The sequence below is a fragment of the Microcebus murinus genome, chromosome 9 (assembly GCF_040939455.1).
Source record: "Microcebus murinus isolate Inina chromosome 9, M.murinus_Inina_mat1.0, whole genome shotgun sequence".
NCBI lineage: Eukaryota > Metazoa > Chordata > Mammalia > Primates > Cheirogaleidae > Microcebus > Microcebus murinus.
The window spans coordinates 7,291,670-7,316,382 of NC_134112.1; the positions used below are offsets into that span (position 1 = coordinate 7,291,670).

The window sequence follows — 24,713 nt, forward strand, 5'->3', positions numbered from 1 at the left end:
TATCAAGTAACAAAATTGAAGCAGCAAAAAAAAATCTCCCAACAGAAAAATGTCCTGAACCAAATGGTTTCACAGCCAGATTTTACCAGACTTCAAAGAATAATTGATACCTATATTGCAGAAATTATTTCATAACATGGAGTAGGAAAGACTGTTCCCAACTCATTCTAAGAAGCCAATATCACCCTGATACCAAAGCCAGGAAAGGACACAACAACAAAACTACAGACCAGGCCGGGCGCGGTGGCTCACGCCTGTAATCCTAGCTCTCTGGGAGGCTGAGGCGGGTGGATTGCTCGAGGTCAGGAGTTCGAAACCAGCCTGAGCAAGAGCGAGACCCCGTCTCTACTATAAATAGAAAGAAATTAATTGGCCAACTAATATATATATACAAAAAATTAGCCGGGCATGGTGGCGAATGCCTGTAGTCCCAGCTACTTGGGAGGCTGAGGCAGGAGGATTGCTTGAGCCAGGAGATTGAGGTTGCTGTGAGCTAGGCTGACGCCATGGCACTCACTCTAGCCTGGGCAACAAAGCGAGACTCTGTCTCAAAAAAAAAAAAAAAAAAAAAAACTACAGACCAATATCCCTTATGAATATAGATGCAAAAATTCTCAATAAAATCCTAGCAAAATGAATTCAGCTACACATTAAAAAAATAATCTACCACACACAGGTGGGCTTCATCCCAGAGATGTAAGTATGGTTCAACATATGCAAATCTATAAATGTGATTCACCACATAAATAGAAGCAAAAATAAAAACCATATGATTCTCTCATTAGATGCAGAGAAAGCATTTGACAAAATTCAGTACCCTTTTATGATAAGCATTCTTAACAAAGTGGGCATAGAAGGAACATACATTAACATTATAAAAAGTATTATGACAAACCCAGAGTCAACATCATACTGAATGGAGAATGGAAAGCATTCCTGCTTAGAACTGGTACCAGACAAGGTTGCCCTATATCACCACTCCTGTTCCACATAATGCTGGAAGTCTTAGCCAGAGCAATCAGGCAAGAGAAGGAAATCGAGGGTATCCAAATGAGGAATGAAGAGGTCAAAATATCATTCTTTGTTGACAATATGATCTTATATCTAGAAAATACCAAAGATTCTGCCAAAAGACTACTGGAATTAATAAATAAATTCAGCAAAGTCTCAGGTTACTAAATCAATATACACAAATCAATAGCATTCATACATACCAATAACAGTCAAGTTGACAATCAAATCAAAGACTCAATACCTTCACAATAGTAACAAAGAAAATGAAATATCTAGGAATAAATTTAACCAAGAAGGTGAAAGACCTCTATAGGAAGAACTATGTAACTCTGAAAAAAGAAATCACAGAGGATGTAAACGAATGTAAAAATACATCATGCACATGGCTTGGCAGAATCAACATTGTTAAAATGTCTATACTACCCAAAGTGATGTACAGATTCAATGCAATCCCTATTAAAATACCAGTATTATATTTTGCAGATCTAGAAAAATAATTTTACACTTCATACAGAACCAGAAAAGACCCCAAATAGCCAAAGCAACCCAAAGCAAAAAGAACAAATTGGGAGGCATCTTCTTACCTTCAAGCTATACTACAAGGCTGTAGTAACCAAAACAGCATGGTGTTAGCACAAGAACAGAGACATAGACCAACTGATGAGAACAGAAAACCCAGATATAAAACCATCCTCATATTGCCACCTGATCTTTGACAAAGCAAACAAAAACATACACTGGGGAAAATAATTGACTGAAACAGGATCCACACCTCTCACCACTCACAAACATTAATTCCCAGTGGATAATAGACTTAAACCTAAGGCATGAAACTATAAGAATTCTAGAAGAGGTTGGAAAACTCTTACAGATATCAGCATAGGCAAAGAATTTATGAAGAAGACCCTATAGGCAATCATAGCAACAGCAAAAATAAATAAATGAGACCTGATTAAATTAAAAGGCTTCTGCACAGCAAAGGAAACAATCAATAGAGTGAACAGACAACCTCCAGAATGAGAGAAAATATTTGCATGCTATACATCCAGTAAAGGGCTGATAATCAGAATCTACAATATTTTGAACAAATATTTCGAACTCGAACAAATCAACATCAAACAACCTCATTAAAAAGTAGGCGAAGGACATGAACAGAAGCTTTTCACAAGAAGACAGACTAATGCCTAATAAACATATGAAAAGATGCTCAACATCTCTAGTTATCATGAAAATGCAAATCAAAACCACAATGAGATATTGCCTAACTCCAGTGAAATTGGCTTTTATCAAAAAGTCCCAAAATCTGAAAGACAGGAAGTATAAAAGAAAAAAAGAAGAAGAAAAAAAAAAAAAAGTCCCAAAACAACAGATGCAGGTGTGGATGCAAAGAGAAAGGAACACTTATACACTGTTGGTGGGACTGCAAACTAGTACGACCACTATGAAAAGCAGCATGGAGATACCTCAAAGAACTAAAAGTAGAACTACCATTCAAGCCAGCAATCCCACTAGTGAGTATTCACCCAAAAGAAAAAAATACATTTTATAAAAAGGACACTTGCACTTGAATGTTTATAACAGCATAATTCACAATTGCAAAGATGTGGAAATTGTCCAAGTGCCCATCAATACATAAGTGCATTAATAAAATATGGTATATGTATAATATGGAATATTACTCAACCATAAAAAAGTGAACAAATACCTTTTGTAACATCCTGGATAGAACTAGAGACCATCCTCCTAAGTGAAGTGTTGTAAAAATGGAAAAAGAACACACCACATGTACTCACTATTAAATTGGAACTCATTGATCAACACTCGTGTGCACATATGATAGTAAAATTGAGTGGAAATCAAGCATGGCGGGGGGGGGGAGCGTAGATGGGTACACTCCTAAAGGGTACAATGCACACTATCTGGGTGATGGATACATTTATAACTTTGACTCAAACTGCACAAAAGCAGTTAATGTTATCAAAATATTTGCTCCAAGGTAATATTCTGAATATTTTTTAAAAAGTGCATTTACTATGCTTAACCTACAGACATCATAGCTTAGCCTAGCCAACTGCAAATGTGCTTAGAACATTTACCTTAGCTACAGTAGGACAAAACCATCTAACACAGGCCGATTTTGTAAGAAAGTGTTGATTATCTCATGTAATTTGTTGAATATTGTACTGAAAATGAAAAACAGTGGGTCTTCTCCAAACATACACAGCTCAACTCTGACCTATGAGATGCACCAAAGAGCTCTAACCCCTGAGGTGGGATCGAAAGGGGGCATCAGTGGACCAAAGCTCCAGGTGTGTAGTTCTTGGCCCTGCACTGTGCAAAGCAGAAGGGCCTGCAGTGGACAGAAGTGACAAAAGCAAACTCTGTACAAAAGATACTTCCCAGAAGCTCAGCAAATTAGAGGTGGATGAGGTCCTGGGGTCATCCAGTCCTACACCCTTATTTCACCTAATTTGGGAAAAGGCTTAATTTTGGTGAGCCCAGCAGGCCTCTAAGACACTCACCTTCTCTTCTTGTAATGGTAACCATCTCTTTGCTTGGAAGTTCGCCTACTTGTGACCCACAAGCTCTTGCTGGTGCACCACCTTCCTGCCCGGGCCCCGCTAGCTGCTGCCTAGTGCCCAGAATCACACACCCTCACCTGATCTGGCTTCTCCCACTGCGAGCTCTGAGAGCAATCAAGGGTCACAGTCCTTGCAAACTGTCTTTGACTGCTGGGATAAAATGATAAGGTAAGAGAAAAGGGACACTGCTAGAATAGCTGGAGACAGCTGAGGTCTGCTCTGTCTACAGAGCTCAGATTTAGTGGGACTCTCCTGTGGGGCTACCCTGCCCCATCGCCACTGCCCACCTTGCCCTGGTAGTGTGTTCTAAAGTCACTCCCCAGGACAGACCCACTGGTGTGAGAGGCAATCAAACATACATACCTCCTTTAGTTCAGCTGAGTAATTCAGGATTTGTTCTGTGTGAAGATCACCAAAACCAAACTGGGATTTGAGATCAGATTGGACTTTCTGTGGATCCCACACCATGTTCTGCAGGGACAAGTGGGGTCCTGGCTCTGGGAAACAACAAAAGATTTATATACTGTCAGTTGTTTAAATATTTTGACATGTCTCAAGTAATTCTGAAACTAATGCTATATTCACCTTTATAGGAAAAGTAAATGAAAACCAAATACAATTTGGGCATCAAATGGGAAAACGAACAGAAGCTAATACTTGCTGCTGTAAGAGAGTATGACGAGGTGTTACATACTCCCTGGCATAAATGATCGCAAAGTTTATACAGGATAATTCGAAAACATATTTCAATAGCTTTATAAAATTCAAATCATTGAACCTAATAATCCTATTTCTAAAATTCTATCTCAGGAAACTATCAGATGACTGAACAAAAATTACTGTACAAAAAGACTATTGCATTGGTTTTATACTGATTAAATATTGGGTCAGGTTAGGGGGTGGAGGGGGTGGCGAGTAGGGGTAGGAGTAAACCCACAGCTAATGGAAATGGGGCACACCGTATGGAGGAAGGACACCCTTATAGCCTTGGTGTGAGTGAGGCAAATGCATTTCATGTAATCAAATGTTTGTGCCCCATAATATCCTGAATATTAAAAAAAAGCAAAAAAATTTTAAAAATTAAAATAAAAATTGAATCTTTATTTTAGAAATAAATATTGAAAACTAGCTAAGTATCTAGCGTCAGGGGAAAGGATAAATTATAGTACATTCATAGCATAAAATACTATGGAGTCCTTAAAACTATATTACCCAAAATTATTTGGAGTCAGAGGAAAAGGTTCCCTTAACTCAGGTAATCAAGGTATAAAATGCATAAGCTACCCAAATAACCCAAGAACACTATCGAGAAGTGACACAACCAAAAAATAAATCCAAGTCCCCCACGGTTTAACAAAATCTCTAGGGAGTATGGTCTAGCAATTACAAACATAAAAACACATAAATTCTGAGGTGAACCTTCATCTGAAAACCTAGCAACTAGATTGTTTCAGATCATGATTCCACACTCATTTGCTAAGTCCCTGCACACGCCAGACACTGTACAACCATTTCACATCAAGGATCTCTTAGGGTCCTTATTAATGAAAATGGAATTGAAAATGGGGAAGAGTCCAGGAAACCAAGGCACCTAGCTTCTGGTCTGACTGTCTTTACATGGAATCATAGAGACAAAAGACAGGTTTCTGAGATTAAAACTAGCACTTGTATATTGAAGAGATACCGTGCCCTAGGCTAGGAGTTTCCCGTGGGAGGTCTCAGTCCTGCAACAGCACTATGAGACAGGAGCTACAATTATTCTCTATTTAGAGAGGAGGGATTTAGAGCCACTCAAACTCACATGTCTAGAATCAGTCACGATTCAAACCAAGGTGATCCGGTTCTCAAACCTGAGTTGAAACCATTAATCTCTACTGCTCTCAGAATGTATTAGAAGTATCTATGAAGTTCCAGAAAGTAGAGAAACAAAACTAGATAGTAACTTCAGTCTAGATATAAAAATATAAAATCATTCTAAAAACGTGAAAGACAACTTGTTTCTGAAATTCATTGCTAAACAACAGAGTATCCCTCCCCTTCACACATTGTAATCTGCTCATCAAGCAAAAGAATTTGTGAAAATAAAGACAATTTTAAGTTGCTTCTAAGAGTATGTTTTGTAACAGTTTTCCTTAGCTCTGACTCACTGGCAAGTTGATAGAAAATTGTTCATTTTGATTACATTCTTAGCAGTAATTGCATTTCTAATTATAAGGTAAATTGGTTGTTGTAATTCAGATGATGTACAAAAACTTGAGCTTCTAAATGAGTTTGTTAAAATAAAGGTCACTGGGAAGATTTCAGTGAGGCATTTTATTTATCTCTCACCCCACCTCTAGGTTTTGTTCTCAGTGTAAGAAGTGGTAGTTCCCACTGGAACTAACCCAATGTGAAAACTGAGTTAAACATTAATAGCCAAGCTTTTCTGTACAGAGCACTCAAAGAAACTCTTCTTCTCTGTGGGGATCTGCCTGCGCTGAATCACAAACAACAGGGAGAAACAAACAACAGGTAGAATTTGGGATGATGGAGGGTATCATGTAGGGTGGCTCCACGCAGCAGGATAAATCTCTGTGTGCCTGCAGAAATCCCTGTGTATGACCTCTTATTAATATTACAGAGCTCAGAGAGCTGAGACCTCAAGAGTCAGCAGCCAGTGGAAAACCTGAGCTCAGGCTCCTCACCCCCAGACTTGCCTGCCTCCGGGCCACCCCTCACACCTGCCCACGAGCATCCTTCTGTAAGGTAGAAATAATTCTACCACTCCGAAGACCATTTGCAATCTGACCTGGGCTCCCTGTCTGGGCCATCTTCTGCCGTTGCCTGATACACCTCAGACACTGAATGTCAGCCCTCAGGGCTCTCAGCAAGCCAGGTGCTTCGCACACTGTTCTCTCTTCCTGCAAATGCCCCCTCATGTCTTTGATGGCTCTAATTCATCCTTCAAAACTCTTCCTTGAAACTTTTCCTGAAGAAGATGCCAGATCCCTACTCTGTAGCTTTTATCTTTTCTTTATTGACACATTTCTCTCCTTTAATAAATATGACTTCCTTGAAAGCAAGAACTATGTCTTATTCAGATTTTTATTCCAACTGTCTGAGGTAGTGTTTGGTTCAGAGGGAGTGCTCAGTAAGTGTTTACTAAATGAGAGATGAATAAATGAATAGATGGATGGAGGGATGGATGGTGGGTAGGTCAGTGGTGAAGGGGTAGGTGGATGGATGGGTGGACAGAAGGACAGGCAGATGGACAGATGGATGAATGGGTGGATGAATTCTAATTTTGCTGTTTCCTCACTGTATTTCCCTTAAAGAAAGAGACAGAGATAGAAAAAAAAGAGAAAAGGAGGAAATTAAAACTTAAATATTCAGGCCCAGTTGACAATTCAAGAAATAATATCCTGAGTTATGAAAAGAACTAGATAATCTGATTCTCTCCCCTGTGGAGGGGCTGCTTACTCAGTTAGGGGGCTCTTTAAGTCCACACCAACCTGCATCCTATACTAGCCTTACTGTTTTTCAAATATTTCCTCCCAATAGGAGCTTAGAGAAAGAAAGATTAAAATCATGGAACCAGTGGTAGATCTAATCTAAGAAGACATCAAGGCAAGGAATTTTAAATCCAGCTATGTTTTTGTCAAAAATATCATTTTTATCAGCAGTGACTGCAGAATTTCAATAGTAGTTGGAAGTCTAATTCAGTTTTGAGTAACAAATTTTCACTCTAGTACTATCTTTTATTAACAGCAACAAGAAAATGGATTCTTTTTATGTTTGAAATTTTAATTAAATCATTTCCTTGAACATCATTTTAGCTCTATCTTGACTGTCAATAATTACTAGTGAAACATTCTGAAATACAGCAATAGCTCTAAATTACCCATACCAGTGACTGCTACTCCATGTTGCTCCAGAAATGTCAGCGTCGAAATGGTCACATTCAGGGCCATTTCAGAAACCTGGGAGAAAGTTTGGTTGAGTTGCAGCCAATCTAAATCTTCTAGGGATGTTAAGAAACTAGAACCAAAAGAAAATAAAAGCAATATGAGTTGGTAATTAGCAAAAGAGGTAGCATCAATTCCAGATTTACTTGTAGCCCACGGCTTACCTATTGCAATATATAGCTAGACCACCTCCAAGTCAACATTCTTCATGGCTTTAATGCCACCCTAACTCCCTGGCCTAGGGACGAAGTGTATGAGGTAAGCCTGCCTCTCTAGAAACACCCAGGAACTTTGGCCATCTTCCCCTCTGCCCTCGATGCAGAACTCGAGTTTTGGTTGGCTCTGTCATAGATTTCATTTTACGCTCAGTCTTGCTTATTCCTGCCCTACAAGGGCAGTTGACAAGGCCAGCCAGTGTGCAAAGTGCTGTTATCTTAGAAAAACAAATGAACAGTCAGCCTGGCTGCTTCAAGTTGAGATAATCAGTCTAATATTTGGAGGGCAGCCAATTGCAATGCTATGTGCACCAATCGTCAACTCTACCTTAACCATGGATCTGAATATGTCCAGGGTTCAACCAGTGGTTTTCAAACTGTTTCACAGAACAAGGGGCTTTGGGGCAGGGGAGTCCACATGCATATGGTATTAATTTATTTTTTAAATATCAATTTTTATTTTATAAATAAATATACTTCAACTTGTGGATTACAAAATACAATGAACTGAAGTTGGAATATACCCATAGTTTGGCAAAATAAGACCACACAACCATAAGTTTTGCTTCCAGACAGGTTATTTTCCTATAGCTTTTCATTAAGGAAAATCTCTCATGACATCTTTATGTATTGAAGAGTATCCTAAGATTACAAGATATATTATTGAAAAGTGGTGCCGCTTGCAAACACTTATCTCTATAAATGTAGATTATCTTGATACTGCGTCACCAAAGCAAAAAAATAGAAATAAAATTTCTGCTGAAGCTGATATGGTCCAACAACTGTCATTAATTAATCTTCTAATTTCAAATTTTCCTGTTTTAAGATTACCTGATTGTTCCCACTTTCCACTGCTAACATATTCAGGGCTTAGAGCAAGAATACAAAGGGAGACACAGCAAATATGTTCAAATATTTACATTATAAATCAAGCTAACAAACTATCAAAATATGTTCTGTTTTCCTACATTGACAAATACATCTTCATAACAACTTGGAAAGCCATATTTGAATTTAGAATTTTCTGATCCTCAGAGCTGTGCTCCAGAGTGTGGGGGTTTGGGGAGCACGCAGCCCTGGCCCCAACTCTCAGCGCACCCCTCCCCCACTTGCTTCCCACCCTCAGCTCTGCCTGTAGCCCAAGGGGCCTCTGTGCTCAAGTGCGGGCACTCCAGCTGCACGGCCGGGCACCGCGCACACTCCCGCCAATGGCCGCAGCTGTCCCCGAACAGCCCTGAGCCTAGGGTGCACACTGCAGTGTGAGACCTGCCCTCAAAGGCACAGGCCGGAAAGAGGCCAGCACAGGCTCTGGAAGTGGGCTCCGGACGTGGCAGTTGGGAATTCCAGGGTGAGAGGAAGTCGGGGGCGTGTGCTCTGTGGACACATCCCCTTCACCCCATGGGCTTCCTGAGCCATAAGCAGAGACACAACCTGGGGAAGGCCAGGGCAGGGACCTCCGAAGTACAGGCCCAGGACAGGGCCCCTCTCATCCTGGCCTGAGGACAGTGCAGGTTGTTCTCACTGCTGGCAGCTAAAATAAGTAACAGTTAAAAACCTGAAAAGAATATGAAATTTTACTAATAAAATAGCATATTCCTACAATGAGTTTACACAAAATAATTCACAATTTTAAAAAAGGAAGACCACGCTGATTAAAGAACAGGAAATCCACCATGGGAAAGGGTCTTCCCAAAGGTGACCCACCTGACCCCAGGTGACACGGGGCCAGACCCATCACACCAAACCAATGCCCGACTCGCTGAATTATGCAACTGAAACAACAGAGCTGATTAGTCTCAGGTGCTATTTTGGACAACTATGGCCTGATGTATTAAGAAATTAGTTAAAATTTTTATATTCACATCACATCTCTAATAGTGAAAAGCTTAGAGACAACCAAATGTCCAATGCTAAATTTATTAAGTAAATTATGGTATATGGTACTTTATCAAAAGGGAGTGTTCTGCAGCCATTAAAAACTAGTATTTGTGGACCATAACATATGAAATATTAATAATGCAATGTTACATTTTTAAAGCAGGGAGGATATACTCTGAGCAACATCCCTTCCCCTTGGTAAAACACGGACACAGATAGCCCAGGGGCAGACGGGAGGTGCAGGAGCTCCTGTTGTATTGTGGGTGGTGTTTTTATTTTTTTCCAGTAGAACAATTACTCAGTAATTTTGACTTCCCATGTAGAAAATGAGAAAGAAAAACTAACGCACCTACGCTTAGTGACATTTCTCTTTTTCACGTACCTCACAACCGAGCGGAGCAGGTGCACCGCCGCGCGCACGCCGTGCTCCGGGCGGACACCGTCTGCGTGCAGTCTCGGCAGTGAAAGTAGAAAATCCCAGACGTGAGGCTGCTGGTGGAGCCTCTCCAGTTTTAATATTACTTCCTCGGTCTTATTGAGATCCATCTGACAGGGAAAAAGCCCAAGAGTTTCCCTCTGTAGTTTTATTAATAAGTTAAATGAGATAACGACAGGACGTCCCAAAGGCACAAGAATGCAGACGTTCTCCTGGCAGAAACCATGCTTCCTAGGTCCCTATGTTGCACAGACACAATTTTAAAATTATTCTGTCAGGTTGTGGGTTTTTCTTTAATGTTTTGAAAGTATAGATGGGGCAGATGAGAAAAAGAAGGCCTGCTTTTGTAACAAGGTGTATCAATTTCTACGATTTCTGAAACTACCAGGTCTTTGTGACAGGTCCCGGACTAGAATGTAATGATCTGTTGTTTGCAAGCAAATGATAAGGGAAAAGAGAATAACTCAAATACAAACACGGTTGGAATGCCTCCTGTTATTTTGGGTTTTTCTGTTATTGCAGCTGAGCCTGGTCGTGACTGACACACAGTGTAGTAACTGAATGCTGTATTTCCTCCACAAAAATGCATCCCTTCCCCCACCCCTGCTACCGCCACATGTCCAAAGAGCTGTTTTTGATGGTACAATTCATGAAATCTTAGTCTGGAGGAAAGTAAATGGAAAATGAAGGCTGAATGAATATTTTAATAAAGCAGACATGGAACAAGAAACTGCACCCCGGATTTGTGATTTTCCCCAAGTATTGGGGAAAAAATAGACCCAAGAGAAAGAAGTGAAGATAGAAGAGCCTTTTCCACAGGCAAAGGGATGGGAAAGTGGCAGCATAATTCATTTTTATTACAGCCATGGTGCAGTTGCTTTATAAAACTAGCTATGTAAGCAAAGCGGGAAAGGTTTTCACCACGGTGGTACTGAAAAGAATACCGAGAAGGGTCACGTGGGGAAGAGCAGGGAAACTCAACACTGCACTGAGCGCTGACCACTCGGCCCGCAGGTGCCCATTTGCAAGCCCTCAGACCTTTCTCATACTGGAGCCTTTCCTGCTGTGTGCTACGCATGGTGGAGTGGGACACAGGAGCAGCCTCGTCTCCGGTGCGGGACGGAGCCGCGGCGGCCCTCTGGGTGGAGAGCGCCCCGACACTCCACATCTCGGGGCCGCCCCACGCTGCGCCCCGAGCTGGGAGCCGCTGGCCCTCAGCTCTCCAGCCAGTTCCCGTCCTCCAGGAAAGCTGAGTCCGCGTCTTGCGTCTTGCCGTTTACCGCTCAGGCGAGACCGCGTGGAACCAGAGCCCGCCACCCGCCACCCGCCACCCGCACCGCACCGCTCCCTCTGCCTCTCACCACGCAGGGCGGCAGGGAAGAGCGGCCCGGAACCCAGCGAGGTCTTGGGACAGCCCAGAATCCCCTCGCATTTACTTCTGGAGGGGTCTGGCTTCCAGCACACCGTCAGCCTGTGCGGCACGACTCCTGCCACAACCCTCGTGATTCCAGTATCTTCTAGTGTTCCTTGAAGCACTTCTGGTACTTGGCCCTTCTCCACCGTCCAGTGCTATTTTCTTCTACTTGCTTGAATCACGCATTTCCATGGTCAAAATCTTGACCTTTCATTACCAATAGAAAAAAATCCACCCTATGTCAAATTCAACTCTTTGCCTGCTTCAAACGCTCACCCGCACGGCTGAACGCGGCTGCAGATCAATGCGCAGTGGTGCTGACCCTCCACCTTAAGTTGGTGACCACACCTTGAGCGTGCAGCCTAGCACTGTCGCACGCCTGTAATACAGTGTCCTAGTCCATGTTCTTCCCCGTTCTCCCAGCCAGCCCTTGCAAACCTCTTCTCTCCTCAGCTCTCCAGACCGCTTGTCCTCCATCCTCGCGCTGACCTGCACATTTGCTTCCCGTTTCTCTGCGAAGCAGCGGCAATTAGAGAGAAGCTTCTCCCACCCCCACATCTGGCCGGCCCGTACCTGCGCCGGGGTGCTGCCCTGGCTTCCCACGGGCTGCCGTCACCACCTCCGCCCAACCCTCGGCCTGGGCTCCCGCCCCCGGCCCCCGGCCCTCACAGGCATCGCCCGCAACTCTCCTCTCGTCCTCTCCTTCGGTTCCTTCCCGCGACATTATTCACCATCTTAAAAATACAGCACATTCCTGCCGTAAATCACAACTCCAAAGCCAGCCATGGGGAGACATCAGACAAGCCCCAAATTAGAGACAGTCCAAAACATAAAGGACCTCTTGGCCGGGCGCTGTGGCTCACGCCTGTAATCCTAGTACTCTGGGAGGTCGAGGAGGGCGGATTGCTCGAGGTCAAGAGTTCGAAACCAGCCTGAGCAAGAGCGAGACCCCGTCTCTACTATAAATAGAAAGAAATTAATTGGCCAACTAATATATATAGAAAAAATTAGCCGGGCATGGTGGCGCATGCCTGTAGTCCCAGCTACTAGGGAGGCTGAGGCAGGAGGATTGCCTGAGCCCAGGAGTTTGAGGTTGCTGTGAGCTAGGCTGATGCCACGGCACTCACTCTAGCCTGGGCAACAAAGCGAGACTCTGTCTCAAAAAAAATAAAAAAATAAAAAAAAATAAAGGACCTCTTCAAAAACCTTGATGAAATAAAGACAAAGATAGGCTGTGACACTGCTTCAGAGTAAACGAGACTAAGGACGATACAACTGAATGCAACGCTTGATCCAGGCCGTCTTTTGTTACGAAGGGCATTATTAGAACAACTGGGAAATCTGGAAGAGTCCGTAGCTTGAACAGCTCTATTGTATTAGTGTTAATTCCCTGATTTCAGTGACCATACCGTGGCTGTGTATGGGGACGCCTTTGTTTTCAGGAAGTGCACACTGAAGTGCGCCGGCCCCCGCATGAGGAATCTGCACCTGTGAGTTCACCTGCCACAGGTCCAAACAACTCAGGGAAAGAAATGGACGGCTGCATCCGTACTGGACACATTTTTCTTGTTATTATTTCCTAAACAATGCAGCATAATATAATAACTATTTACATAGCATTTAAATCGTATTAGGTATTACAATCTAGAGATGATCTCAACTAATTATAAAGTAATCGGGAGGATGCGTGTAGGCTACATGCAAACACTACACCTTTTTTTCTAAGGGACCTGGGCATCATCCCTCATACAGAAGCCATCTGCAGAGGGTTTTGGAAGCAACCCCCTAGGGACACCAAGTGGCAACTGTATTTAGGATTAAAGGGGCATCATGTCTGCAATTTAGCCTTAGTCCAAAATATGTATGGATATAAATATAGAGAGAAAAAAGAATAAAGTAAACATTCTGAAAACATTATCATTTGTGGAATCTGACTAAAAAATATATAATAATTCTTTGTACTACTATTAAAACTGTTTTTATAAGTCTGAAATTAGGTCAAAAATAAAAAGTTAGAAAAATCTTCAATTACAATAACTGTAAAGTCTTAAAAGGGAAACCAAAAGGGAAAAAGGAAGGAAGGAAAGGAGAGGGGGAGGGAGGGAAGGAAGGAAAGAAGAAAGAAAGTCCCTAACTCCTGTCCTGATTTGGGGTCCCCTGAAAGCAGCCCTGAGACAAGGACTTATGTGTAGGTGGCTTGTTCAAAGGCATGGCCACAGGGGGGAGCTGAGGGAATGGGAGGACTGGAACAAGAAAGAAGGAAGAGCCTATGCAATAGTTGAGCTCCTGTGTGGCCCACACCACCTTGAATCCACAAAGCCTCTCAGGAGCCCAGGTGCTGCCCAGCATCCACCCCAAGGGATCAGCCTTCTGACGTCGCCTGGGACTGAGATATTTTCTGCGATGAGGAACTTTCAGTCCCAGGCAACACGGATCAGGTGGTTGCCCCAGTTGCAGGCTGCTCTGGGGTATCGGCTTCCCTGCCCTCTCAGGCCTGGCTTGCCTCAGAGAAGGAGCAGGTACAGAATGCAAAACTCTCTCAGCATGTGCCTGACCTGGGACGCTGTGCCCAGGAGTCCAAGTTCTCAGAGACCTGTGCACCTTCACTGGGAAGAAACTAGGGAGTCCGTGGGGCAGGAAGCAGGCACCAAACCTCTGCAACCCCGCAGCCTCTACCTCACGTCTTCCTCCCCTTCGCAGCATACCGCCTAGAGTCATGTATGCTGCACTTCCTGTCTGCACTGACAGCCACTCACCCTCTCTTACACCCCCTCTGTCAGGCTTTCGCCCTCCTCACTCCATCAGAGCTTTCTCATCCACACCGCCATGGCCTCCACGCTGCACTTCCAGTGGTCACTTCTCCGTCCTCCTCTTGCTTGATCCATCAGCAACATTCTGGACAGTGGATTCCTTCCATCTCTGAAAACAGCTTCCCAGGCTACCAGGACTCCCCCCTTCTCATCTTCCTCCTCCTTACCTTCTCAAATGTGAGTGTTTGGTGCTCAGCCCTCTTTCTCTTATCCCCCTTGAGGGCCTTAGAGTGTCACTTATGGGCCAACACCTTCCAGCTTACATGTCCATCCAAGACTGCTTATCTCAGCTCCAAACACGTACCTTCCACAGCCTCCTGGACAGTGCCACCCGGGTGTCCCATTAATATGTCCCAAATCAACCTCCTGGTCTCCCCTTCCTCCTCCTCTCCCCACCCCCAAGAAAAACCTGTTCCAGTCTTCCCCACCTCAGCAAAAGGACACTCCATATTTCTATGTGCTCAGGCCTAACCACCTGGAGTCTTCCTTGACTCTTTTCTCTCTCACACAACCTACGTCATATTCACCAACAGAGTCTACTGGTTCTACCTCTGAAATATATCAAGAACTCCACCACATCTCACCACCCCCCTCTCTAGCCACGCTGCTGCTCTAAACCACTGCATCGATTGCACAAATGAAAGAGCTGACTGACATTGACTCCCAACTCCACCCTGGCTACCATCAGTCTGTGCTCAACACAAAGTCCAAAAGGATCCTCTGAAAACATAACTCAAGTGTTGCTGTTCGTCTGGCCACATTATTCGAATGACCGTTTTACTCTAAATGAAAATCGAATAGTGTAACATCTTTATCATAATTCTGTAATAGTAAAGTTGCCTAGAATTCTTTCATCATGACAAATAGAACTGCTTCCATGTAGCCACATTTCTGTGTTCATTGTGCACATGCCTAAATGTTTTGATATCACAGTCACACTATGGATATGATGCTGTCCTCCTCTGCTTTTTACACTTGACATAATAACATAATCATTTCCCATGCACCATATTTACTATTAAGTGACCATACTAAAGAGGCAATCAACAGCTATTTATCCTACTTTTAGATATTAAAATTATCCATCATTATAAATGAACATCTTTACACATATAGCTTTTAATTTCTTTTGCCTTATAAACAAGATAAATTATCAGAATAATTACTGGGAAAAAGGATATCAAGTTGCTTTTCCAAAAGTTATTGTATCAATTTTTTACTGTCAGAAACTGTATATGATTATATCAGTAGGCTACAACATCACAAGCAATTCCTTTTAAAAATGCTAATTTAATCATTGAAATGATACTTTACCCTATTTTTAATTTCTGCCATTATTTGTAAGACTCTAAATATGTATAACCCACACTATTTTCCTTTTGACTTGGTATATGATGAAGTGCAAAGTGAAGGCTAATGTCCAATATATTAATAATTTGCTAGTATAGTTATATAATGGATACACTGACATTCCTGCTCCATTCCAATTCATGAGTTGGCCCATATTCTTTTGCTTTTCTCCTAATAGTCTCACTGCATATTTACTTATTTTTTGAATTGTCTAAATCCTTCTTAGAGTTATTGTTAGCACATCGTTACTGAAAACGCTTGTACGGTCAGTGCCTCGTGCTACAATATGACCAAGAAAGAATTTTCGATATTGTCAAGATTCTCACCTTAATTCAAGGTTTCTCAACTTTGGCACTGTTAACCTTCTGGATCAGGCAATTCTCCACTGTGGGGGCTGCCCTGTGCTTTGGAAGATGTTTAGTGGCACCTCCAGCTCCAACCCTCTAGAGGCCAGTAATATCCTCCCAAGCCATCCCCAGTTGTGAAGATCAAATTTGTCAATGTCCAGACATTGGCAAATACCCGCTGAGGGACAAAATCGCCCCCTGTTGCTAACTGGTGCCTTAACTAAAGGCTTTGTGCTCAAAGTGGGTCATAGGTTATATGCCAGACCCAAATCTCAGGCCTACCTTGAGCTCAGACAGGCTCAAAGGCACCTTCAAAGCAATGCGTGGGCTGCCCACCACCTGCCAGCCCTATTTACCCCTGCACTTCCCACAGACCCAGAGCCTTGCTTCCAAAAAGTAGAATTCATCGTTCAGTCCATCTTCCCAGTGAATTTGGCTCTCTCAAATCCAGCCTCTGCATAATTGTTACTACATATCAAACCATTAGAAAGAAGTGTTTGAAAATATAAATTAAACTTAAAAATTGTTGTAAGCTTAGCCATTCTGTTTCTGAAGACTAATTTTCAAACTTTTGTTCAGATACTTACCGTTAAAAAACTGGAACCATAAGAAGAATCTACAATAAAGAAGATTTAAGAGACATTAATTCAACCATCAGTGAAAACGCATTTGCTGAGTCCCTGCTTTAGTTCTAAAGTCAAATGGAAGATCACAGAACCGTGGCCCAAAAGACAAAATACCCAAATAATGAATAAATCTGAAGAAAAAACCTCACTTACAATTTCCAAATCATATTGACATTAAGAAAATTCCTGGAAAAAAATTAAACTACAAAACCAAATTTCAATAATTTGCCAAAGGATATTGTATTATTTTATCAGACTCTAATTTTCCCACATATTGCAAGCATTCAGGACAAGATAGAGAGATTGAGTGAGACATACATTTTTTTAAATAAAAAAAAAGAAAAAAGTTGAAGAGGGAAAAAAGTGAAATTATATTTTCAGATTATTTTTGAATTTATATGCCATAGGAAATGACTCAAATAATAGCAAATTGAAAATACAGACTTCATCTCAAAAAATATTTAGTTTTTCTTTCAATAGTATGTTAAAAATCTTACTTGAAAATCAAATTTTATAAAAAGTAAAATTAGCCCATAGTAAATCATAATATAAGAGTTCCATCATTTGGTATTTGAAGCCATTCTCAAATTTTGTTGAAACATTTTGGGTCCATCATGAAATCGGCCTTCAGGGAGGCCCTGGCCAGCCCTGCCTCACCCTGGACAAAGCAGCTATTTTTTTCTCTTAAAAATAACACATCAAACCTGTTCTGGGGAGCTCATTCTCCATTTTGCTGCCAAGCTCTTTACTTCATTTTCTTGTACATACTCCATGAAGAAAGAAAAAATTATATAAAAAGAAAAATTGGAGCTAGGTACCAGATTTAACAAATTAAAAGCAAAGGACATTTAGTTAAATTTCAGTTTCAGATAAAAAATGAATAGTTTATTGTATTATAAGTGTGTAATATTTGGAACATACATACATTAAAAATTTATATGTTGTTTATTTAAAATTCAAATTTAACTGAATGTCCCGTATTTTATCTGACAGCTGTGGTAGCTGGGTTAAAACAAAGCGGGCAGGACCATTGTGGCCGCCTGTTTATTAACAAAATTGCAACAGGCAACACCTCCCGTGAAGGCAGGAAACTGGCTGGCTCCCTCTGAGCGGCAAACTTATGCATTAGTAAGCTGAAATTTCTAAGATCTATGTCCATTCTAACTTCCTCTATTGCCGGTTTATAAGAGTTGAAGCCTTTTATGATGTGGATATTCTTTATAATGAAAAGAAATTACTTTGTTTAGGGAATAATCTGCCCAATAATACAAAAGTTTTGTAATCAAAAAGCAAGTTAATCATCCAAAACCTGAATTAAAGAGTTACTAACATGGAAAAAATCCAAGTCCATGGAAAATTCCAAGTCTTCAAGGAGGAGGAAAGGAATCAGGAGTGTGTGTGTGTGTGTGTGTGTGTGTGTGTGTGTGTGTGTGTGTGTATGTATTGGGGAAAGGTAGGAACAGATTTTAAATATAGAAGAAAAGAAAGTGAGGAAGGAAGACAGCAATAGAAGAAAGCGAAGGAGCAGGAAGAGTAACCATGGAGACAAAACTAGGACGGGCTGCAGCCCCTGAAGGTGGTGTAGCATGTGCACTGCACAAAGTATCTCCCCAAGGTGAGGGGAAGGGAGAATTCAGCCCCACCCCCCGCAACTGGCCACAGATGCTGGCCTCACGCATCAGAGGGTGCACCCTTTTCAAAGACCTACAATAAGACATTAGCACACTAAGGGTTTAAGGATTTCAGAAACATTCTGGGTTATCACAGCCTTCATGGTAGCTGTCCTAAGCTGTGTCTGGGTAGGTAATGTCAGTTATGAGAGATTTACTTGCCTGGAGTCTTGGATTGTTCTTTCCAAAGTTTTTGTAAGTTCTTTGCCTTGTCCATCGTTCTATAAATTTCCTCGGCCAGGTCTTGTATCTCTTTTAAAAAGGCAAGATTGTTGACCTTCTTGTGGTCAGTTGCAGCTTGGAACCTAGACAAGCTTTAAATAAATAGAATAAATACCACAAGTGGAACTTTTTTGTAAGAGCAAGTTTCCCTGGTGTTTTTAAGGTTCTTGATACTCAACATCAAATTCTTTTCAGCCAAACTCATACCAATTTACACTCCCACCAGCTCCCCTGGGAGGTAGGCCACTTTACCTGGCCCTCATCCAAAATAGAAATTGTCATATAAAAAAATCTTTGAGGATTTAAAATTATAAAATTGTTCTCATTGTCTGTATTATCTGTAGAAAGCTCAACCATTTTTATATGTTTATTAGCCATTTAATTTTTTAAAATTTATTCAACACATATAGCATGCCCTGTGCAAGGTAGTGGGAATAAATCATCAGTGAACACAGCAGAACAGACATGACTTCCGCATGAGAAGGAGACAAACACTTATGGGTGGAGATAAATGCTGTGAGATGGGGAGTGAGTGGAAAAGTCTGTTGTAGAGGAAGATGCTCATGGCGGGCCTCTGAGAGGAGGCGACGTTGAGGTTAAGGACGTTAGGACGTTAAGAAACCTGAAAGCGAAATGGTTCAGCGTTGGGCAGAACTGGGAGAGTGTGTTCTGGGCAGAAGGAGCAGGTGCAAACTGTGGTCAGGGTAGGGTTGGGGTGGGGAAGGGGAGGTGTAAGCTGATGGGGCCAGATAACATCAGACTGGGGCAGTTGTGGGAAGGATTGTGCTAGGCACAAGAGCAATGGGGAGCTTGAACAGATTTCACTAGGCACAACATGGTCTAATTTCAATTTTAAAACAGCCCTATAGCAACACTCAAAAATCAATTAATGTAATCTATCACATCAACAGGCTAAAAAGGAAAAATCACATGAGCATATCAGTACATGCAGAAAAATCACTCGACAAAATCCAACACTTATCCATGATTTAAAAAACATTTTTTTAAACTCCATGTAAAAGAGAAATAAAGGAAAACTTCACAATGGGAACCTCAAAGATTTCCTAATAAGATCAGGAACAAGGCAAGGGTATCTCTTCTCACCACTGCTTTTCAACATTGTGCTAGGAATCCTAGATAATGCAGTAAGACAAGAAAAGGAAATAAAAGATATACAGATTGAGAAGGAAGAAATAAAACTGTCTTTATTCCCACAGGACATGATTACCTATTTGGAAAATCTGAAAAAATTGACCAGGGAAACCTCCTGAAATAGTGATGTTAATCTTTCTATGCTTATTTCACTTAACATTGTGACCTCCAGTTCTCCAATATCCAATAGCAGAGTAGGGTAACTATAATGAACAATAATATATTTTATATTTCAAAATAGCCAGAAGGACAGACTTGGAAATGTTTCCAACACAAAGAAATGATAAATACTGAAGGCGATGGTTACCCTAACTACCCTGACCTGATCATTACACATTCCATGCATGTAATGAAATATCACATGATTCCAATAAATATGTACAAATATTATGTATTAATAAAAAAATTTAAAAAAGAAAAAACTCATGGAACTAAGTGATTATAGCAAGGTTGCAGAATACATAGTTAAATTATAAAAATCAATTCGTTTCCTATATACAGCAATCAATAAGTGGATTTTGAAATTAAAAGAGCCCTCTGGCTGCAGGATAAGAAAAGGAGTCAGGAGGATAAGAATGGAGAAGGAGTTGCATCTTTAAAGAAAGAGGCCAAAGACACAGAAAGGCTCAAGATCCACATGCACTGAGAGGACCTGTAATGAAGTGGATGTGGGTGTATTCACCGTGTCTTTTGTTTTCTGTATTTCTGATGCTTTGACACCTTGGGGCCTTGCTGGCCCTAGAAGCCCCTCCCAGGGTTAGCCAGTTCTTAGAGATGGCAAACCACCTGCCAGACAGTCACTTCCATGTCTGCGTGTCTTACCACGCCTGATTAAAACAGGGGCCTTTCGAGAGAGGGAATCAAGAAGGACATCCAGGGTGGCGGGAGGAATACACAGTGGATGGCGGCTCCTCCTCAAGAGTGGAGAGTAGCTGTGCAGGTGGAAATACAGGCCTGGTAAGACTCAAGTTCGCAATGCCCACCAGACGGCCACGGAGAGAAGCCAGGGGCCCTTTATCCACAGATCCGGGGATGGGACGGTCAGGCTTCAGTGTACCGGATATTCAAAGTCTTTATTCATTTTCTGTTGAGATGTTTAGAGTCTTCTTCATTTACAAATATAATCTGTTTATGTTTTAAGTATAGTATAACTTTATCACTTTGTTAAGAAATATTTTCTCCAGTTTTTTATCTGCCTTAATTTTATTTTAGTTTTGAGTAATTTACTCCTAGAAGATAATAATAGACATAAAGCATGTAAAAAATAATGTCTATAAGAACAATGTTTTGCAGAGTAAAGTACCAGAAATAACAATTCCCATAATTCCTATAATTGTCCAATTATAGGGCAATGGTTAAATAAATAACAGCATATGTTTTAGAAGGAATTTGCCTTCACCTATAAAAATAAGCTTCTAGAAATATATTCCCTCAGAGATGTTCAGACTTGACCGTGCTGAATGATCACATGGGAAACGATAAAAACACAGTTCTCGGCACCATCCCCCACTGGCTCCCATTGACTGGGTGAGAGGCTGGCCCAGGACTCTGCATTTAACCCACACCTCCTAGGAGTTCTGACACAGAAGATCCACAGACTAACCTAACCCGAACATTGTGGGAAAAATCAGACTCCATAATACTAACTAGAAAATTATGATAAAATTACTGTATTTTCTTAACTTTATCATGTATGAAAATATTTTTTAACTAGTTAACAGGAGAAAACATTCTCGCGACCTTAGAAATCAACACTGTGTACCCTGTCTACATTTACTCTCAAATCCAATGGAGTTTATTTTTAATCAGTAAGAAACTACTGATTTGAAATAAAATTGGAAATCATGCCACAAGTTACTGAAAGCTTGCTAAAGTAACTAAGAGTCCAATTAAAATTAGCATATCCAAAGGGGAAAAAATGCAAAATTGAAGATAATTTTTCCTGATGAGAAATTATAGAACCTTTTATTCTTTTTTTTAAATCCCATGCCTTTATTTTACAAATTAGAGAAAATGAATTAATAGTTGTCAACATGTAAATTGTGAACATGTAAGTTGTGAAAATGAATTAATAGTTGTCAACATGTAAATTTACCAGGAAATAATAAAAAGCTTGCATGACAGAGGAAGTAAAATCTCTTTCACAAATACTATCACTTAATTCTCACAGCCTATAATGATGTCAAAGCAGGTTCAATAAACATTCATTGATGAATAAAATAAATGCAATGACTTTCAGGTCACAGTCCTTTAGAGATAAGGAAATAAGGCCCAGACCATCAACGTGAATCTGTTAAAAGCAAGTGGGTTGTTGGCAGCAAAGCCAGGTCTGGAGCCCAGTGTGCCCAACGCTCACTCAGGTGACTGTGAGAGGTGCTGTTACACTTGACTGAAATCTCACCTTTTAAAGAGTGGCCTCCAATTTGAGTGGGTTAGATTTCCAAAAGCTCAACAAGAAATCAGTTACTACTTTTTTCTCTAGGCCTCATGTTAGCGGCTAAAAATGAGCTCTGAAACCCGTGAGCCATGACTCAGGCTCTCACGCCGCACCCAGACATGGCTCTTCCCTGGGAAACCATAGAATTATGGGATTATAGAGATTGATGTAATTCAAGATGAGTTTCCCCAGTAATAATAAACTGGTTTTATGTTCTTTTTCTAATTATTATCTCAAAAGTGTCGCAATTTGTTCTTAAGACCAGATAATGAACTATCATTAACAGGAGAAATGTTATAGCAAAAAAATATAGAAAGAAAATCATTGATTAAACGTTACTTTTCATGTGTGTGTGTGATGGAGAGAGAGAGAATTACAGGGGACCAGGGAAATCCCAGCACTGTAATAGGATTTGGTTGCAGAGCAATTTCCTTCTTCCTGAGTGCAGTTCTTTATTGAGACGTTTGTCATGTAATGCTCGGCCAGGCCGGGTGGGAAAGGACTTGGAGATTAGAATGCAGGAGGACAAGAGATGGCCACCTGCAGAGATGACTGAACTTCTTTCTCAGACTTCAGACTGGCATGGAGAATCACCTTCTCAAAGGGCCAGGAACCAAATGTTGCACCTAAAAACACCCCCGCAATTCCATGAAGGACCAGCCTAAGTATGCCGGAAGTGGAAGGGGACTTGGAAATCATCAATGAGCCCCATCCATCAGTTTAAAGATGAGATAACTGAGACCAAATGAGAGTACCCCTGCAGTCAAAATATTTTCACGCAGTGTTGCCCTGGGAAAATCATCTTTAAAATAAGATCATAATAAATTCTCCTAATAGGATTGTGAGGATCAGCCAGCACTCAGCTCTCTGTAAATAAGAATGAAGGGCAGTGGCAACAGGACAGCTAACGCTGAGATATGTGCATTTTCAGCAGAGACGCGACAAGAATAAGTAAGCAACATGAATATTTTTCCTATTACAATTTTCACTAATTTTTACTTACATAAATAGAACAGGTTCTGATTGAATTAGAATTATGTCTAAGACAACCAGAACCAAAGGCAGAAGTAATTCTCCTAAGAACAGTGCCCTGGCAACTCACATTACTGCTCCCCTTTATCTGGGCAGGCGAGGCAGCACCCGGGGGACGCATTCCCAGGAGTGAGGCTGGCCAGCACCCCAGCCCAGCCCGGCCTGCCATCTACAGCTCGGGGCAGGGCTGCACCTGGGGAGCCTCTGAGGATGAAGCAGCTTTTGAAATCTATGATGGAATGAGAGTCTAGAGTGGAATTTGAGGATCTCTCATTTGACAAAACAAGAAAGAGCAAGAATTCCTTGGGACTTTCTTTAGGTCTGTTTAGAGAGAAAATGATCCAAACTCCAGATCAGAAACAATGGCTCTCAGCGCTTGAGGGGATTTCAGAATCTCTGTCCACACTTGGCTCCCCTGCTTGCATTCTCGCCAGAGATTTCCAACCCAGTCATCATTCTAAAATATCAATGGCAAGAGGCTGTCCAACCAATATTTGACAGCTTTTTCTCTGGGCATAAGAAATTTCTGTTCACTGGACTTAGATTTTCACTGACACAGAACACTTTTCAGCTAATTAAAGACTATCAATAAACTATAAAAAAGAACTTCTATTAAGGCACGAACTGGAACTCTGCTAAGCAATAAAAAGGATGAACTGAAGGCACATTCAGGAAGATGGATGGATCTTAAAAGCAGTATACTTGGTGGAAAAAAACAAATCAATCTCATAAGGTCACATTCTCTAAGCTTCCATTATATAGCACCTCATAATTATAAAACTATAGCAATGTAGAGCAGAACGGTGACTGCTGAGGACAAGGTGCAGATGGCGGGTAAAAGTGACTCTACAGGAGTAGCATGAGAAAGTTGTTTTGTGTCGATTGAACAGTTCTATATTTTAATTGTGGTGGTGATTACATGAGCCTATGCAAGGGATCAAACTGCACAGAAACACATACACACACATACACCAACACAAGTGCACATAAAAACTGATAAAAACGGAATAAGGTCTGCTGTCTACTTAACAGTACTGTGCTAAAGCCACTTTCCTGGTTTCAATGTTGTACTATAGTTACATAAGAAGTCAATACTTGGGGAAGCGAGATGAAGGGTTCACAGGACTACATATAGTATTTCACAACTTCCTGGGAGTCTATAATGACTTAAAAATAAAAGTTAGAAAATAAAGTAAAAAAAAAATGACAGACACAGGAAAGAATATTTGCAACTCATATCACCAAGGGTTTGACTCCTTAATAGGTAAAGAGTTTCTAAAAACCAAGAAGAAAAATAATGAACCAAGAGAACAAGGGGAAAAGGACATGAACAAACACTTAACAGGAAGATAATTATAAATTATATAGAGATATAAAAATAGGTTCAGCATCTGAATAAGGAAATAGAATTCAATATGAATAAGAAATATGAAATTTAAACTTGACTGAGATATCATTTCTTAGACATAAGATTGAAAGAAATCTGAAAGTTCAACACCACCCTCTACTGGTTTCACTAGGAAGAGAGATATCTTCATATATTGAAATTGAGAATGCAGAATATGACAATCCCACAAAGGAGCA

General features: G+C 41.1%; 1 protein-coding gene and 1 long non-coding RNA gene across 2 annotated transcripts in view; one reads left to right on the forward strand and one right to left on the reverse strand.

Annotated features, from left to right (window-relative positions):
- ABCA13 (ATP binding cassette subfamily A member 13) overlaps window positions 1–24,713 on the reverse strand; it is a 470,652-nt gene that overhangs the window by 413,148 nt on the left and 32,791 nt on the right. Inside the window, 5 exon segments of the mRNA XM_020289932.2 lie at window positions 3,960–4,093; window positions 7,483–7,613; window positions 10,016–10,179; window positions 16,578–16,606; window positions 18,449–18,600. Of these exon segments, the coding sequence (XP_020145521.2) occupies window positions 3,960–4,093; window positions 7,483–7,613; window positions 10,016–10,179; window positions 16,578–16,606; window positions 18,449–18,600 (610 nt within the window).
- Window positions 1–24,713, forward strand: part of LOC142872889 (uncharacterized) — a 65,670-nt gene that overhangs the window by 8,172 nt on the left and 32,785 nt on the right. The window lies entirely within an intron of this gene.